Below are 18,526 nucleotides of genomic sequence, written 5' to 3' on the forward strand. Positions count from 1 at the left end.
ACCTTACCACAGGTATTTAACTTTTGTGTGTGTCCTGGACCTCTTCAGCATCTTAGCTGAGCCTTTGGAAGTCCAGTGAATCCTATACAGCCCCTCTCAAAACAATGTTTTTAAATTAATACTATGTATAAAGAATTGTAAAGGGAATCAATTATACTGAAATGCAGTTATCAATTTTTTTAAATTCATAGATCCAAGGATAACACTTGTTGTTTAAACAAAATGGCCACAAGGGTCATTGTTGCCCAGATGTAGGACCTGTTCTACATTTAACCCTTATGTCAGACACTCCCTCCTTGTACCAAGAGCCCAGTTATGCTGTACACTTTAGGGATTTCTCATTTCCCTGGCCCACTGCCCCAAACCTGGTGACTTGAGACTATGATATATCCCTGATAAGATCTTATAAGCACACAAGATCACAAAACTCAGAACTTAAACACTTAAGAAATACTTTAATAAAACAGATAGGCCTCCCATCTGAGCTTGTAAAGAGAAACAATGATACCTGGGAATATCAGTTTGTTGCCCTGTCAGAGCTCCCCTGCCCAGCTGCTATATATGAGTAGCTCCTGTCTCCTGACAATGCCTGACAGGCATTGTCAAGCACTGTTGTCTGTTGGTGTTCATGATGGTTGTCCCACTTGACTGCAGATTTGTTCCACTTCCAGCAGAATTGGCCCTCGGCTTGTCCACCATAGCCCCTACTTTTTGACACCCTGGTCTCATTTTCTGTTCTCCTCTCCTGACAGCCGTACTTGCTACCTGCCCTCTGTGGAAGTTACTACTAGGTGATGCAGTGGGTAGAACACTGGACTCAGAACTAGCATGAGTTCAAATCCTACTTCTGACACTTACTGGCTGTGTGACCCTAAGACAATTGCTGAACTTCTCTCAGCTTGTTTCCCCTTCTGGAGAATGGAGTTCATAATAGCACTCACCTCACAGGATTGCTGTGAGGATCAAATGAGATTATATATATATAAATATATATAAAGTGCTTTGCAAAGCTGAAGGCACTGTATAAATGTTATATATTAATACTGTTCTTTCCAGAATGCAGTAGTTCAACTGTCCTCCAGCAAATGCTGCATAGATTTTCCAGGAGACCAACTATCTAACATTGGTCTGTCCAATGGAAGCAATATTTTAGTTCTTCCCTTCCTTCATGCAAGTCATGTTAGATTTTCTTCTTAAAAAGTACTGAAATTATCCTTGAGACTTAATGTACCACTTCCTGGTCACGTGAGTAACCAATTGATAAACACTGATTAAGCTCCTACTAAGTGTCAATCATTGTACTAAATGCTGGGGATACAAATGAAATAAAAACAGAAGCAGTCCTTGTCCTCAAGGAGCTTACAATCTACAGTAGAAGACAATGCACAGCACAAAAAGGCCTCAGAGATCTAGAAGTGCGTCTTTTAGTTCCAACATCAGACCTAATAATCAGTGCCCTTACCAAAGTCAGCCCCAGCCCAGAATTGCTTATGTAAGGACAAGTCTCTGGGTGTTTTTATTTGTCTAGAAAGAAACCACACTTCTACTATTCACTTTTTAAACATGTTTTATCAATGGCTTTTATTTTTACAACACTCATTTCTGGAAATATTCTCCCTATTTTCACTTTTCCTACTCAAATGAACCCTCCTTTGTAATAAAAAAAAATAAATAAACCCACCAAACAGAATGACCACATCTGACCATGTATACAATATTCTACTCTAGCAGACCATCTACTGTGTGCTGTGGCTAAGGAGATATATTTTATTATATAACCCCTGAGACCACAAGCAAGGACTAGATGACCATTTGTTGGGTTTGTTGTAGAAGAGACTCCTGTTCCAGTATAGGTTGGATTAAATAGTTTCTAAAGTCCCCTTCAACTTTCTGATTCTCTGGTGGGGGGAAGAGGGAGGAAAAAGCTGTTACCTTTTCACTCATTCATTTCAAAAACATTTATTAAGGACCTCCTATATATAAGGTACCATGCTAATAACTTGGGATACAAAAGCAAAAGTGAAAGCCCCTGAAGTAAACATCTCAAATAAATATAAGCTGGTTTGAGGAGGGAGAGAACACTGACAATCCAGAAGTGGGGGACCAGGAAAGGCTTTGCAGAGAACCTGAGCTGAGACTTGAAGGTACGGATTCTGAAAGGCAAGAACGAGAAGGGAATATATTTAAATTATGTAGGATGATCTATGTGAGGTTACTGAAGTGAGAGAAGGAATGTGTTTTGTTGTAGAGAATAGCTAGTAGTTGTTTTGTTTTGTTCTTTTAATTGGCTAAAATCCTTCTCTCCTTACCACCCTGCTTCTTCCCCATGGAAAAGAAAGAAAAACAAAAGCCCTGTTATAAATAAATACTAAGTCATGCAAAGCAAATGTCCACATTAGCAACATTTAAAAAAAAAATGTCACTCTGGACTCTGATCTTTCAGTTCTTTATAAAATGGGTAGAATATTTCATCATTAGTACTTTGGAATTGTGGTTGGAGATTATACTGATCAGAATTTCTAAATTTTTCAGTCATTTCTCTTTACCATATTCTTGCCGTATTATTTTTCTGGTTCTGTTCCATTTTACATCAGTTCATATAAGTCTTCCCAAGTTTCTCTGAAACCATCCCCTTCATCATTTCTTATAACAGTATTCCATCACATCTATATACTTTAACTTGTTCAGCCATTCCCCAATTGATGAGCACCCATTATTTTCCAATTCTTTGTCACGGTGAAAAGAGCTATGAATGTTTTTGTATCCTTAGTTTTTGTTTGCTTAGAAATAATCCTTCCCTTAATTTGCCCTCCCTCTAACTGCCTCTTTTCTCCCCTATTTTTCTGATGAGTAAACGGTAATTCTGTACCCAACTCTGTGTGCATGTATTCTTCTCTTGTTTAACCTATTCAGACAAGACTGATATTCAAGTATCACTCACTCCACAGCCCTTCCTGTGTTTATATAGATTTTCACTCAGGCACCCTAATTACTTGAGAGAATTTTTCCTAACCTTGCTCTTTCTTCCCTAGTATATTTTTCTTCTCCTCTCCATGTTTTTTTTTTTTTTTAAGGATCATCAAGATACAACAGAAGCACTACCTGGCCTTCTGTCTGACCTTTGATGAGGACAGTGTTCAGACAAGACACATGCATCATCTCCCCATATTAGAATGTAAGCAGTTATTCTTGTTTGGCCCTTTGACCTTTTAATGCTTCTCTTGATTCCTGAGTTTGCCCCTCAAAGTTTTTATGAAGTTCTGGTCTTTTCATGAGAAATGCTTTACTATATTAAAGATCCATTTTCTCCCAAGATTATATTCAATTTTTCTGGGTAAATTATTCTTGGCTGTAAGCCTATATCCTTTGGCTTTTGGAGTACTGTATTCCAAACTCTCTGATCCTTTGTAGCAGTGACTGCTAAATAGTGTATGACTGACCATGATTTCTTATTCTTTGACTTTTTTCTTTTTGATTGCTTGCCATATTTTTGCCTTGACCTAGGAAGCTCTGGGGTTTTGCTATAATGTTATTGGGGGTTTTCATTTTGGGGTTTCTTTCAGGAGATGACCACAGTATTCTTTCAGTTCCTACTTGTCTTTTACTTCTAAAAGGTCACATAAGTTTTAAGATTTAAAAAAATATGATGTCTAGATTTCTGTTTTTTGGTCATGGCTTTCAAATAGTCCAGTGACAAAGTTTTTCTCCTCAATCTATTTTTCAAATCAACTGTTTTTGCGTTGAAATACCTTACATGTTCCTTTTTCCCCCCGTTTTGTCTTTATTTAAATATTTTTTGATGATTCATTAAGTCATTGGCTTCTATTTGGTCCATTCTAATTTTCATAGGATTTGAAGGGTTTACATCTTATGTAAAACTGTAAATTAATACTCCAATTTTCTTCCATATCCATATTTCTAATTTCTTTTCTGATTTTTTCCTCTAATGTCCTCATTTCATTTATATTTCCTAACTCATTGTAAACTCTTCCTTCATCTCTCCTGAGAATTATAGTCAGATTTTTGACCAAGCTAAATTTCTCTTTTGAGGATTTGCTCGTGGATATTTAGGAGTTATTCTCTTCTGAGTTTGAGTATTCCTATCACCATAATAACTTTTTCATGATGGGGCTTTTTTTTTTTTGCTCATTCTTCCATCTCACTTCTTGACTTCAGACTTTATGTAAGGGCCAAGCTCTGTACATTTTTGGAATATTGTCTGCTATGGTCTTGCTGTTGCTTTATTGGGAGAATTTAATGTCATATGGTCTCGGGAACTGCTTAAGTTGGCAGCTGAAGTCCTCAGGATTCAAGTTCAGTATTCCCAAAGTGGTCTGATACAAGGCAAAGTCTGATCACTGTCCTCTTGGTTTGAATTCTGCAAATTCCTGCTATGTCTGGGTTTGAGGAACTGACCTGTGGATTTGCCGTATTTGGAGTTTCAGGTAGGCTGCTGCTGGATTCAGCTACCCTTAGCCAATTGGAAAGGTTTACTGGTTCATAGTCAAAGAATTGTAGACTCCTCTCTGATCCATAATTCCTGCCCTGATTATTTTACTTCAGGATTCTGACTGCACTGGAGGCTAAAGCTGACAGCTGGCTATGCTCCTGGACTTGAACCATACAACTGATGCTTGCTTCTGAACTTGTTCTCTAAGTACACAGTCTAAGGCCCATGATCACTATTATAAAATGCTACCCCTGGGTGCAGGTCCCCACCTCAGCCAACCCCATATTTATGATTCAGAACTGAGTAGTAAATAACTGATCTGCCAGTTGGACCTGTTCCTGAACCTTATATGAGATCACCGTGTCCCAGTATGCATTTTTGACCTCTCCTTCCCCTGGTGTACAGCCTTTCTGAAGCTGGATTGTTCCATGCAGTGGTCCCATGCTAGACCCTGCCTCTAGGCTTCACAGATTCTGTCTCTCTACTGATGCTGACCTGGACTAGAAAAATGGCCCATGGTGGGTTTTTTTCTTGGATATTCTGATCAGGATTCAGCAGAGTAGGTTTTCTAGATCAGTTTGGAGTTTTGAAGGGGAGCTTGCTGTACTTCTTCCTGCTACTCCACCACCTTGGCTTCACTCTCCTCTTGAATTCACCATCGAACAGCTGGAAAGGAGACCTTGAAGGGACTGATCAGAGAATAAGTGAATAATTTTAGGAAGATGATTCTTCAAGGGAATACTAAATGTTAAGTGACTTATTTTCTATTTGATGAAGCAAAATATTGACTAAACTATAACCTAAACTTTGGGCATTTTCTAAGTCTTAACTGTCAAATTTTATTTATTCAAGAAATCTATAAACTGTAACTTCAAAACTACTTGTGTTGAGAGATATGGGGGCTAGGGACATGAAGAGATTGTCAATTTGAACATTTCTGTATTTAACCAAAAACTTCTTAGATTAGAATTTTAATTTCCCAAACATGGGAAACATTTTTTTCCTAAATGGAACATTCATTTCTTAAATCAGCTTTGCAAATATACATTCACCTAGACTATAGTTTCTGTTTAGCTAACAATAAGGAATATTTATCTTTATGGGGCCACAGATTTTGAACTATACAGGTCTTTAGAAGGCCACCCCCCCTCTGAAATGTTATTATCTACTACAGGTGGTAGTGGGGCAACCCTGAAACTGGTAGTTTTTCAAGACACTTTAGTCTCAGGGGAACAATTTACAATATTGGGTGTGACTGTATGAATCAGAACATGTGACATTTCATCCTTATGTATGAGGCATAAGAAAGCATATACCATATGTGCAAACACAAGCTTTTATATGAAATATATATCACAGGCAGAAAATCATGCTCAGAATGTTGTAAAAAATCCCTTAGGGCAGACGAGTGAGGTATCTCTAATCATAACATCTCATCTGACAGGTGTTGTAACCAGAAAGAAGGCCTAACAATCAATTAAATGAAAAAAGGATTTTTCTTTTTATTCATCGACAATACAGTGGGTGACAAATGTTGCCATGGAAACTCTTTTGCAATTGGTCTGTTAATAAAAACCTTGCCTTATCTGTGATTATATAAAATCATTATAAGCAAATAATTATTCCATTAATTCAATTTTTACTATGTTTGTGAAATTAACTCACTGGCTACATGTTTCAATGTGATCTTTAATTATTTCTGCTTTTTTTTTTTCAGGTTGACAATTTTTCTTAGATAAAAATGTTTTTTTAAAGGAAATGTCCTCACTAATTAGAAAATTTTACCAACCTATAACATTTTCTATTATTCAAAAGTTAACACTTATCCATTAGGGCAGCTAATACCAAATAACTAAATTTTGCATTTTGACCCCAAATTGAATGCCTTCAATGCATAATAAATATTTTATAACTAAATATTCCAACGCTGGACCTTATATTCTTTGAGTTCCTCTGCTTCTAAATTTGTTGATACTCTTCAATGATTGCTTGCTATTTTGAGTCAGATATATTATTTTATATGCATTTGAAATTAGCTTAAAAATGTAAATATCTTAAAGAATTAAAAACTCTATATAGTTTTTCTGAGGTTACATGATAGCCAGACTAGAAAAGTTTACTGATATAGTATCTGGGTGCACCCCCTAATTCAAAAGGCAAGCCCCTTTTAAAGGGGTGGTGACCAGGTTCAAGATACTCCATGTGTCCAAATCCACTAAAACCATAGCATATTTGGGGGCAGCTAGGTGGCGCAGTGGATAAAGCACCGGCCCTGGATTCAGGAGGACCTGAGTTCAAATTTGGACTCAGACACTTGACACTTACTAGCTGTGTGACCCTGGGCAAGCCACTTAACCCTCATTGCCCCGCAAAAAATAAAAACAACAAAAACATACAACCACCACCCCGCCCCCCAATACTAACCTCTTCTGATGTGCTTACTTTTAGGTCAACCACTTTTTACTTTTAGGTTCAGAACAAGGACATTTAATAAAACAACAATAAGAAAGTAGTAATAAAACATTTTCCCTTAGAGAAATGGGCACATTCTCCAACAAGTACACATATCATTAGTGGAAAGAGTAGATGCATGTAGGGAACACACATATTGAACATATAGGGCCTGAGAGTACATATAGAAGGATGTATGTATGTGGAAGTTTTGGGCAAATGCATGTAGGAGTAACTCACACCTCCAATGCTGTAGGGTTGCCTATGTCTTCTGGTGATGTCATCATGCTGTTCTCACTGGGTCTGCTCTCCCTTGGTCTCCACTAGACATTCATCAGCTGGATGCATTATCTCTACCAGACAATGCTCTCTTGAACAATTTGTCTTTACCAGATGCTTTTCTTCACTAGCTACTGCCACACACATCTCCAATGAGCATGTGGCTAGTTGCAAAGCCTCTCTGTACTTCCAGATCCTTATATCAGCTGAAGTTCTTGCTATAGCACTATCTCTTCCTCATGAGAAGTCATTTTTTAAAACTTTCTTTTAGAAAAGCAACAGCCTTTTACTCAGTCATGGCCCACCAATGTCCTCCCTAAGAAAAATGCTTCTTAGCTTTTCCCTTAGAGATTTAATCACTTTGTTCATTTCTGTATTGGCTAAGAGCCTTTTACCTCCAGTTGGATCTTCTTAACCCAACTGCCAAGCTCTTTAGAATTCAAAGCTGACTCACTCTAGCTAAAAGCAAAAGAAAAAAGAAAAGATAAGATAAAGCCCACCAGTTGAGGTATCTTTTTAAATAAAACTTTATAGTCTAGGGCTCAGTGAGGTCACACTTCACCCTCAGGGTGAGAATTCCTGTTTCTAGGAATTGATTCCAATTGGGGCTATCATGCCCCCAAATTAATTTCTGAGTTCTGCCATGGAAAATTCCAAAGAGCTGTGTTGGTCCAAGTCTTTGCTGGATCTTTTTGGAAACCTAACAGGTTTGCTTTTACAATACATGTTAAGTAAAAACATGACAAAAATTTAATCCAAGGATAAATCACTGTCTTCTATTTAATCATATTCATGGCCTCTTAAATAAATGTGGCAGAAAAGTCATAAAAGATTCTGACCTTTCCTTATACTGATAAATAAGTCTCACATAGTCAATCCTGTTATAACAAATAATGTCAAAAAGGCAGTAATAGTCTTTGAAGATTATTTTTACACTTAAATTGACAATAAAAGAACAATTTGATACTTGTCTGAACACTGCTGTTCTTTACAGTATTTATTTATTTAGGTCAAGTTAAAACACTGGTAAAATTAAGTGCCATTTCAGAAGGTTTGGGCAAAAGTAGGATGTTAAGCATAAAGGATTATCACTGCATTTATGCATGTCTCTATCAATTCTGTTAAGCTTTGATAGGTAGCATGGCATAGAGAATGAAGGACTGACTAGCTTTAGAGTATGGAAGATCTGGGTTCAAGTTCTACCTCTGCTACACACTTGTGTGAAATCATGGATGAGTCACTTAACATCCCTGAGTCACAGGCAATTCTTTAAAACTATAAATTATAAGAGAATTTCTGATCTGTATTGATAGAGGAAGTTCCCACACTAGGAGTACTCCATACCCACAGAAATCATAGATATAAATTAAAAAAAAAATGTCTTAATGAAAGGGTTGAGCAGTTTGAAAACTGCCATGCCATTACCTAAGACATTAATAATCAACCAATATAGGGACAGCTAGGTGGCGCAGTGGATAGAGCACTGGCCATGCAGTCAGGAGGACCTGAGTTCAAATCCTGCCTCAGACACTTACCACTTATTGGCTGTGTGACCCTGGGCAAGTCACTTAACCCCAATTGCCTCACTTAAAAAAAAAAACAACCAATATTTAACACCTCTAATGTGAACATGTCAATGCAATTTAGTATTTGACACTATACCTTACTCCAAATAATTTAATCAAACTAAATCACTAACATTGACTAAGAAAAATCATGAGATTATATAAGACCCCCAAGATATAACCCAGTCTTTTCTCTTCAAAGCCAGCTAAAAAGCCACACAAGAACAGTAACCATTGCTTTATAGTTATATCAGTTTTCTAGTCCAAAGAAAAAAGGTCTGACTTGTGGCTGTCAAGGTCAGGAAAGGCTTCATGTAAGATGCACTATTTGAGGTGAGTGGACTTTCCCCAGATAGCAATGTGGAAGGGAGGGAATTCTGTACTTTCCAAGTAGAACTCATTAACTTCCCCATCTAAAACAACAGTCCTCCAAACTTCCTTACTTCTGTTGTGGGTGTCACCATCCTTTCAGATTCAAAATGCCAGATCCTTGACTCTTCTCACTCATTGACTCCATATCTAATCAATTACCTTCCTTACTGAGCCTATTTTAACCATCTCTTGCATTTATTTCCTTTTTTAAACCATGTAATCCCCGCCCTAGATCACAAGCCCAGATCATCTCTCCCCTTATTATTTCAACAGTCTATTTGATCTGCCTACTCCCCATTTTTCCCTTTTCTGATCTATACTCCAAATAGTTACCAAGGGGGCAGCTAGGTGGTGCAGTGGATAGAGCACTGGCCCTGGCATCAGGAGGACCTGAGTTCAAATCCAGTCTCAGACACTTAACACTTACTAGCTGTGTGACCCTAGGCAAGTCACTTAACCCCAATTGCCTCACCAAAAAATAAACAAATAAATAAATAAATAAAAATAAAAACAAAACAAATAGATACCAAAACATTTTTCCTAAGTCACAGATCTAACCATACTACTCTCCCGCTCAAAAAATCTTTAGTGGCTACCTACTGACTGTAGTATATAATACTCCTAGTAAATAAACTCAACCTGTCATTTAAAACCTCTAAATCTGGCTACAATCTGTCCTTCTAGTCTTATTTATTTATTTATTTTTTTTTTAGTGAGGCAATTGGGGTTATGTGACTTGCCCAGGGTCACATAGCTAGTAAGTGTTAAGTGTCTGAGGTCGGATTTGAACTCAGGTACTCCTGAATCCAGGGCCGGTGCTCTATCCACTGCGCCACCTAGCTGCCCCTCTAATCTTATTTTATAGAACTAAACTTCACTTTCTGTATTCCATCTCTCCTGTGTATGCCAAATTATACCCCAAACCTGGAATGAGCCATTTCCTTATAATACCCAATATTTGTAAAACAACTATTATGTGTCGGGGAGTGTGCTAAGTACTTTTCAGAGAGATTATACAGTCAAACCCTTCTATTTAGAAATAAGGAATCTGAGGTCAAAGGAACTTAGATATGTTGCTTAAAATTACATAGGTAATGGGTAATAAAGGTAAGATTTGAACTCGGGTCTTCATACTACAGATGCAACATTCTATCCACCACAACATTCTCATCATATCCCCATAGTAAAATGTAAGCTCCTTGAGGGTAGGAAATGTTTCATTTTGCTCCTGTCTCTACCATAATGTTGTAAATGAAAGTTCTTAGTAAGTATTCAAATTTAATTTGTGGTTTTAATAGATAAAGCATTTCCAAGTAGATTTATTCATTTTATTAGTTTCCATAATTCTTCAAAACTCAAAATAACAGACCAGTTCTGTTTTTAAGGATAAAATCACTTACACTGGATGGCTAGCCAAAAACTACGATGAAAACATGAATAGGATAATTTAGTATTAATTCTGCCAGTTTCCCAGGCCTATTTCAATTAGACCATTCAAGTCATAATAAATATGATTAGTGGAAACTCTTCATCATCAATTCCCAGGATCATGTATGATAAAAAAGAATTAAAGGTTGGATTTTTTGTTTGTTTATTGTTTGACTTCCTTATATCTAACTGCCTGAATTGTATTCATTAGTAGATTCTATAGATAGTATATATAATTTATAAGAAAAAGAGAAAGAGAACAAAGTATCATTTCCTTCCTCCAGGCATTAACTTCATCCCTGTATTATTTCACTTCATTTTATACAATGTGGAAACTATTGGGCCTACCTAAATTACTCATCTGAGGGTCTATAAATCTTCCTGCAACAGTAATGCTGAAACTTCCACTGCCTTTTCTACGACTGTCCCCTGTGAATAGTGCTATTCTTCCCTTCCATAGATACAAGAGACTCTGAGGCTTATAGCTGTGTATATGCCAGAGAAGTATATATAAACCCTTTTGTTTCTCAAATTGTAAATCTAAGGTATAGCTGGATAAGAAGCACACTTTCACCAATGTACAGAAAACAGCAGCACATTTCAAAAATGTTGCTTGTTCCACTTATGACTGGTTCTATGCTCACTGATTACATATAGGTATTTTACACTGAATATAGGGTCTCCTTGAGACCATATATTTTTTCTTTATCCCACTGCTCATCATGATGCTGATGCTTAATGATAATCTGCTGAACAGCTGAATTCAACAGATTTTATTAGAGACTGATTCTACTGGTACAAGTCATAATTCACCCATGCCATCTTGTATGACTTTTCTTCATGGATTGTGAATGTGCTAGAAGGTATAATTTGCTTCTTTTATTATTTTGTGGTTGCCAGTAAAACATTTGGCTATCCATGTTACTTTATTTCTTGCTATTTGGTCAATCTTTCTTTCCTAATCAGACATAAACTTAATGACGTCTTTAATAATTACATTTATGAAAGTCATCCTTGCTGCCTTTGGGTCACCTGAAATTGTGATTCTTTTGAGAACCTGATACTCTAAGATTCATAAACCTACAGCACTGCTGGAAGAATACTGACATTAAAAAGGCAGTCTTTAAAAAAAAAGGAAGGCTTTTATGGTAATTAGCACCTTAGGATCAGTAAAATGCTGAACAATCCTTTAATTTGGTCCATCTCAATTTCCTCTTCCAGGAGCTGACATAACTCATTGCTCATCTGTAGTGTTTGCTCAATAAATATGTACTGATGGACTAACTCACTTAGTTGTACGTTATCATCTGGGCAATATAAAGACTAGGCAGTCTGCAGTGACTTTATTTTTTCTGTGAGGCTGGTGAATCACTTTCTTTTTACCTCTTCTGATATATATATATATATATATATATATATATGTACACACATATGGATAAATGTGTACATATATATATACATATGTATAAATGCATATATTATATATAGTTTCTCTTTTGTTTTTATATCACATTCACTTCTGAACATTTCACTCCCCTTTCCAATCCAGTAAGCCATCCCTATAACAAAAATTTTAAAAGAGAAAAAAAGTTCAAACAACCAAAATGTAAACAATCTGATAATGATTTAATATGGCAAGTCTCCTACTCCTGCAAAGAAGAGAGGAAGGTACATTTTCTCAGCTCTACTCCAGAATTAAACTTGATTCTTATACAGCATTCAGTTGCCTTTTTTGATTCCTCAATTTTCACTGCTGTAGTCTGTGATTAAAATCTAATGTGTGTGTCCTCACCTGCCCCTCCAGTGTGTGTGTGTGTGTGTGTGTGTGTGTGTGTGTGAACTAGCTAAGAATTACTTATAAATTAGGAGCTTCAGCAACAGTTTAGGCTTTTAAGCATTTATTAAAGTATATCAGAAGTTAGTAAAGAGAGAGAGAGAGAGAGAGAGAGAGAGAGAGAGAGAGAGAGAGAGAGAGAACACATGTCTCTGAAAGAATGGAAAAATCCTATCTCCGATCTACACCTGGAGAGAGAGAAAAACTGCTCCTTCACCTAGCCCTCACGCTGCCAAAAAGGCGTGAGTCCCACTCAGTTCCCCAGAAAGCACCCTGTCAAACAGGAAGAGGGGCAGTCCCCACACACAGCTCCAAGCTAATTCACTGGTCACATTCAAGTCCACTGATTTTACATGACTTAAAGGCGGTCTATGAATAGAGGCAACTTCCTGGATGCCAATCTGACCTTCAAAAGGTCACCTCATGTCTTTCTTGGCAGGGGGTGGTGCCCTGGTTCTCACAAGTCACTGTACATAACATTTTCCTGGTTCTATCTACTTTGCAACAACACGAGTCTTCCCATCATATACTAAATTAATCATCTTCATTTTTTTATGGTATAGTATAATTCCAATACATTCATGCACCACGATTTGCTTAGCCATTCCTTGATAGATGGGTATCTCCTTTGCTAACACCAAAAGTGTTGCTATGAATATTTTGGTTAACTTTTCAATCTTCTACCTACTTGGGGATATTAAATCAATTACTTTGAAATACCCATGGAAATCGCTGAGAAGGTCCTATAGATTTCAGGGGCTCAATAATCACTTTTATCTATAAAAAGGGACATTTGTAAAGTTCAAAATTATTCGGGAATCTCTCTTTTACTTAAGTATTACCAAGCACAACCTCTGTTGCAATGGTAAACATTTAAAATCCCATCTCCGTGTTTTATGCCTGTTGATACTCAATAGGTTGCAGAACAAAGTTATTTCCATAGGAATATCTGTCATGGAATCAAGTATAACCTCAACATAATCATAAACTAACATCTGGCTTGAGGACAGCATTTAATGCTACTTTTTATTCTAACAAATCAAATGCTTTTGTGTAATCAACAATAGATATAACAGCATCATGTATTCTCTGCCTCTCAGTCAAGTGTGTGACTATATTAGATGTAGTCAGATGTACAAAATCACCTAACATTGTCCTCTTCACATATTTTATCAAGGAGAGTCTCTATTGGGGGCAATTCTTATAAAGATGCTACAGAAATAAGAAAGTAAACAAATGATTCAGTAGTTACTAATATTTACTTGGATACTGTTTCCTGGGAGTTTTTCTATTTTTTGGGAAGCTTTCCCTCTTCAGAATGACCTAAAAATCAATCCCCCAAGTCTTTAAATTTTGTTACTGCCAACATGGATTTCTTTCATATTTATTTGGTCAGATTAAAACACACTTCCTGATCTCATCTTCAAAAGTATTACTGAAGCTCCTAACATTTCAGAAATAGTGGGACCCACTATCATTGCTAATGAAAACTTAGCACCATAGAAATGCCAGCTGAAGTTTCATTTAACACCTATTTATTGTCCTTGTGATTTCATCTGCATATTCTTCCAAGACAATGTCTCAAACAGATCTCATGCCAAGCTCTTTTATAGGTTTGATTTTCCCTCACCTGATTTTTGCTATTTTGTGTCTACTACTTGTAACCTTACGCCAATCTTCAATATTAATGTTTTACAAATGAGCATGTGGCCTTTGGCTACCACATTTCTAAGCGTGGAAAAGAAATCAAGTATTTCCTAGCTAAGGCAGTTTGGATACTCTTAGCCTCACTGCGGGTCAACCCTTTTTCATCAGTTACATTTTCTTTAAAATTTTTTTTAGAGTTAGTCAATATATTGATTTTATCCACTTCCCATTTTGGGAGGGAGTCAAAGGCTTGTTAAAAGGTTAGAATTGGGGCAGCTAGGTGATGCAGTGGATGAAGCACCAGCCTTGGATTTCAGGAGGACATGAATTCAAATTCGGCCTCAGAAACTTGACACTTACTAGCTGTGTGACCCTGGACAAGTCAATTAACCCTCAATGCCCAGAAACAAAGCAGAAAAACAAAAGGTTAGAATTATAATCCTATTATGAGTTCCTATTTTTATTCTTCTAATTTAGTATTGGTTTTTTATCCGTTTCTAAACAATGATGTGTCTATGCATACAGAGCTGATTCTTAAATAACTCTCACAATGGTAATAAGACACTTCCTGCCTGCACTTAATACAATGCACAATACATAATAGTCACTTAACAAATGATAGTTGACTACTTATTAAAATCAATTTCATTTTGTGTGATATTGTTTGGCATTTGTTATAACTAGCATCTTCCAACTTTCTTCTTGACAGAAGTATTCATGATACATAGACATGAAGGATCTACAATCCTTTGGCTTCTTTCATGTCTTGATCCTAAATTATATCTTTTACCATATTTCTTACTCTCCTCACTTGTGCCAACTTTTTCACTGAAGCACCAAGCATCATGTCTTAATGTAAAAAATGTTATCAAGCTTTAAAATAATGTCTTTACTTCTTCATTCTCTACAACAGATATTGGCTTATAACTGCTTGATTTTTTTGTGTGCTTTTCTCTTTTCTTATGTTCTCCATAAGAACTAGGAGGTGATTTCTCCAAGTTTCCCATGAAATGACATTTCTTTTTGAATCTGAGTATAACTCCAACTCCTTGATTTTTCAAGGAGATACTGAGCACTATCCTTCCAATTATCTGTAACTTCTATCTTCTGGTTTCACTTGTAGAGATAATATCAATATGGATATAGTTAAGTAGTAACATTCAGTGACCACTGAAAAAGAATGATATATGTGGGATACAATCAGTTAAATTAATATTGATAGGTAATCTAAAAACTATGAGATACTTAAGCTACTCCACTACCATCATTGCAGAAGGTAGGAGAAAGCTACATAAATATCCTCAAGCATAACCTACAATTTAAGACATTAATTTTTGTTTCATAGTAATAAAAAAAAGTCTGAACCTTTTTTGTTCTCTGGGCCCTAGGTTTCTCATTCCTTCCTCTTCCTCTGGCCCATGCTTGGACCCTACCCAATCTGTTGGAAAAGTGACCTAGCTGTAGTTTCCCTCATAAAATTCTGTAAATTTTCATCCTATGCTTACATACTTTTTTCAGATTAGTCTACTTTTAAAAATCGTCTATGTCACTCCATTGTTCAAGAGTTGTTTGGTTCCATGTTACACACTGTACCAAATCCAAATGCCTCCATCTAGCACTTTAGGCCCTCTAACAAGTGCTAAGTTCCACGTCTTTAACTTCCTTTTTAATCACTTCCCAACACAAAAGGAAGATGATTAACATGTCTGCTGTACCCAGAGAACAGTAGCTTTTAAAATTTACCTGGGGTGGGGGTGGGGGGCAGCCAGGTGGTGCAGTAGATAAAGCACTGGCCCTAGATTCAGGAGGACCTGAGTGCAAATCCAGCCTCAGACACTTGACACCTACTAGCTATGTGACCCTGGGCAAGTCACTTAACCCTCACTGCCTCACTAAAAAAAAAAATAATAATAATACGTTTACCTGGGACTCACTCTGGTGCTGGACAGAGCAGGCTTATATGATCTAAAAGACTAGGTGTGTGTACTCTGCTTTAAGACAGATGGTAATCCTTCCATATTAATAGATAGTGTTCATAAGTTAATATGGCTAAAAATCATCTACTAACTCTATAGATAAGCCTCTGGGAACTTAATTGTTATTCTCAGATAACAGACATAATCCATTACTAAGCCTATACTTCAAACTCTTACAAGCTTCATAAAACTTGCCAGTTTGTATTTGCACAAAATGAATGAATGAGTAAATGCAGATGAAGCCCAAGGCTTTTAGCGTTTTCCAAAAGAGCACTACTTTTTTGTCAGGCTTATCCTATGATTATTTATTATTTCAGAGATTTCTATTATTAATTTAGCATAAGAACACACCCGATACTAGAATAGCACACTTGCTGGTGACCCTTGCCAGAAGACAGAGATGACCTGCATACATGACCAATAAGAGTGCATGCCCCTTCCCTTATTCACTCAGGGCCAGAATTTGGAGGCCACTTCTCTTGGGTAATTTATTACAATTCTGCATTGAATCACTAAAATAATAAAAAAATAAAAAATAAAAAATGACTACAAGGGAGCAGCTAGGTGGCGCAGTGGATAAAGCACCAGCCCTGGATTCAGAACCTGAGTTCAAATCTGGTCTCAGACACTGGACACTTACTAGCTGTGTGACCCTGGGCAAGTCATTTGACTGTCATTGTCCCACCAAAAAAAAAAAAAAAAAGGAAAGAAAAGAAAAGAAAAAGACTACAATCTTGCATTAACAACAAATTCCCAGGCATGTGGAGGCCTCCACTACCAAGGATCCTATGTCAGTACCACCCAGTAACAGGGTTTGCAGGTGTCCTTGTCCTAGAATCTACTGCCCTAATCTACTCACTCTGCTTAGAGGCCTGGATTCTATCCTGGATAACCACAACAATGCCACAATCCTCCACTAACACTATGCAACAAAGCAGGGAGGGTTCTCTATGAACACCAAGGATCCCATCTCCTATTCCTCCTTTCCCAATTATGGTCAAAAATTGAGAAGGGGAGAGGTAACTAATCTCACCTATTTTAGGGGTAAGGAAGCATCCTTGTTCGAGACTTTGCCCTGTATCACCACAAAAATGGTGCATACAATCCTTCCTTTTCACTCATTGACCTGTGATTGGATTTGGAAGCCTAAATCAACTGCCACTAATTAATTTCCTCTGATTCACTAAACCACATAAGCAAAGCAAAGATGCCTCAGCCTTATATAACCATAAAGCAGCTAAACATCAGGCTCCCTCCAGGACCTAGGACACCAGAACGTAATCTAGAAAGAGGGCCTCAGGCACCAGGCTTGACCAGAAATGCTCCACATGAAGGGTATCTTCTAATTGTATATAAAAGGCAAGGGCCCTAGAATTTGAACACGAGTTCAGTCAAGAACCTAGGGACCTGATCAACAGGTTTTTACTGCTTGGATCTCCTTTTAATTCTGGTATCTGAGAGTGAACAAAATTAATACCATTCTCCTTATTGCAGAATTTAGGGGTAGGAAGAATATCAGAGTTGAAGACATTAATTCAATGAGTTCAAGTTATTTTCTAGGATCAAGCAGGTAGTAGGTGGCAGAAGTGACTTGGAACCCACATCGTGACTCAAATTCAGTGTTCTTTCTAGGGCACTATGTCTCCTCTCAGGATATGAGTCCAGTCCAGTGGTGCTTCTTAGTCCTATTACTAGTTCTTTAAGATTCTCCGTGCTTCAAAGTTCCCAGCTGCCGATGCAAAACCTACCTTCTCTCTCCTGCTACCACTTCACTCTTACCCTGGCCAATTCTCTATCCTGCTTGTGTCCATCAGATGCCCTATTCTAGCCTTAACCTCCTTTCATCTTAAGGGATACACACCTCCTATCCACTAACACACAAAGAAACTTGGCTTCTCTCAGAAGACACCAAATCTCTAGTGATCCTCTCCAGTTCTTTTCTCATGGCCTCCATCGAATTAGAACAGGAAGAGAAAGGTATCTGCTCTATGACCCTTGCTGGTATTTCTTAATCCTCCCTTTGCCACCATCACTAAGCAACCTTCTTTCTTTTGCTATTCATTTCATTTATCTATATCAACATCTCCAGGTCCTTGTGGTTACCTATTAATAAACCCACGGGTTCTAAATTAAAACTCATCATTTTTCCTCTTTGAAACCCCTGTCCTTTAGGATTTCAGGAGTTCTTATCTACTCCTACTTATCTACCTCCATGCCTTTACACAAGCTCACTATGCCTGGAAGGCATTTCCTCTTTAATTTAGCTTCCCAGAATTCTTAACTTCCTTCAAGGCTTAGCTCAGGTGCCATTTTCTAATGCCCAACTACAATTAAGTTATATTTAGTTATCTTTGTTTATGGTGTATGCCCCAGCAAAATATAAGATCTTTGAGTCTAAAGATTATTTTTCATTTTGTCTTTCTATTCACAATGGTGCCTTGGCAAATATAGCAGGTTAAAGTCTAATAAATGTTTCTAGGTTTCAAACACCTAAATCTGGAACAGCCCTTGAAGTTCATCAAGC

At 37.2% G+C, this 18,526-nt stretch overlaps 1 protein-coding gene across 1 annotated transcript in view; it reads right to left on the minus strand.

Annotated features, from left to right (window-relative positions):
* Positions 1–1,316: 1,316 nt before the first annotated feature.
* Positions 1,317–18,526, minus strand: part of LOC122745955 (DBF4-type zinc finger-containing protein 2-like) — an 84,987-nt gene continuing 67,777 nt past the window's right edge. The window contains exons 14-15 of the mRNA XM_043991419.1: positions 4,946–5,139; positions 1,317–2,153 (exon numbers count right to left, since the gene is read on the minus strand). Coding sequence (XP_043847354.1) covers positions 5,024–5,139 — 116 coding nt within the window. The 3' untranslated portion in view covers positions 1,317–2,153; positions 4,946–5,023. The remainder of the gene's footprint in view (positions 2,154–4,945; positions 5,140–18,526) is intronic.

The sequence above is a fragment of the Dromiciops gliroides genome, chromosome 3, assembly GCF_019393635.1.
Source record: "Dromiciops gliroides isolate mDroGli1 chromosome 3, mDroGli1.pri, whole genome shotgun sequence".
In the NCBI taxonomy this organism is placed as follows: Eukaryota; Metazoa; Chordata; class Mammalia; order Microbiotheria; family Microbiotheriidae; genus Dromiciops; species Dromiciops gliroides.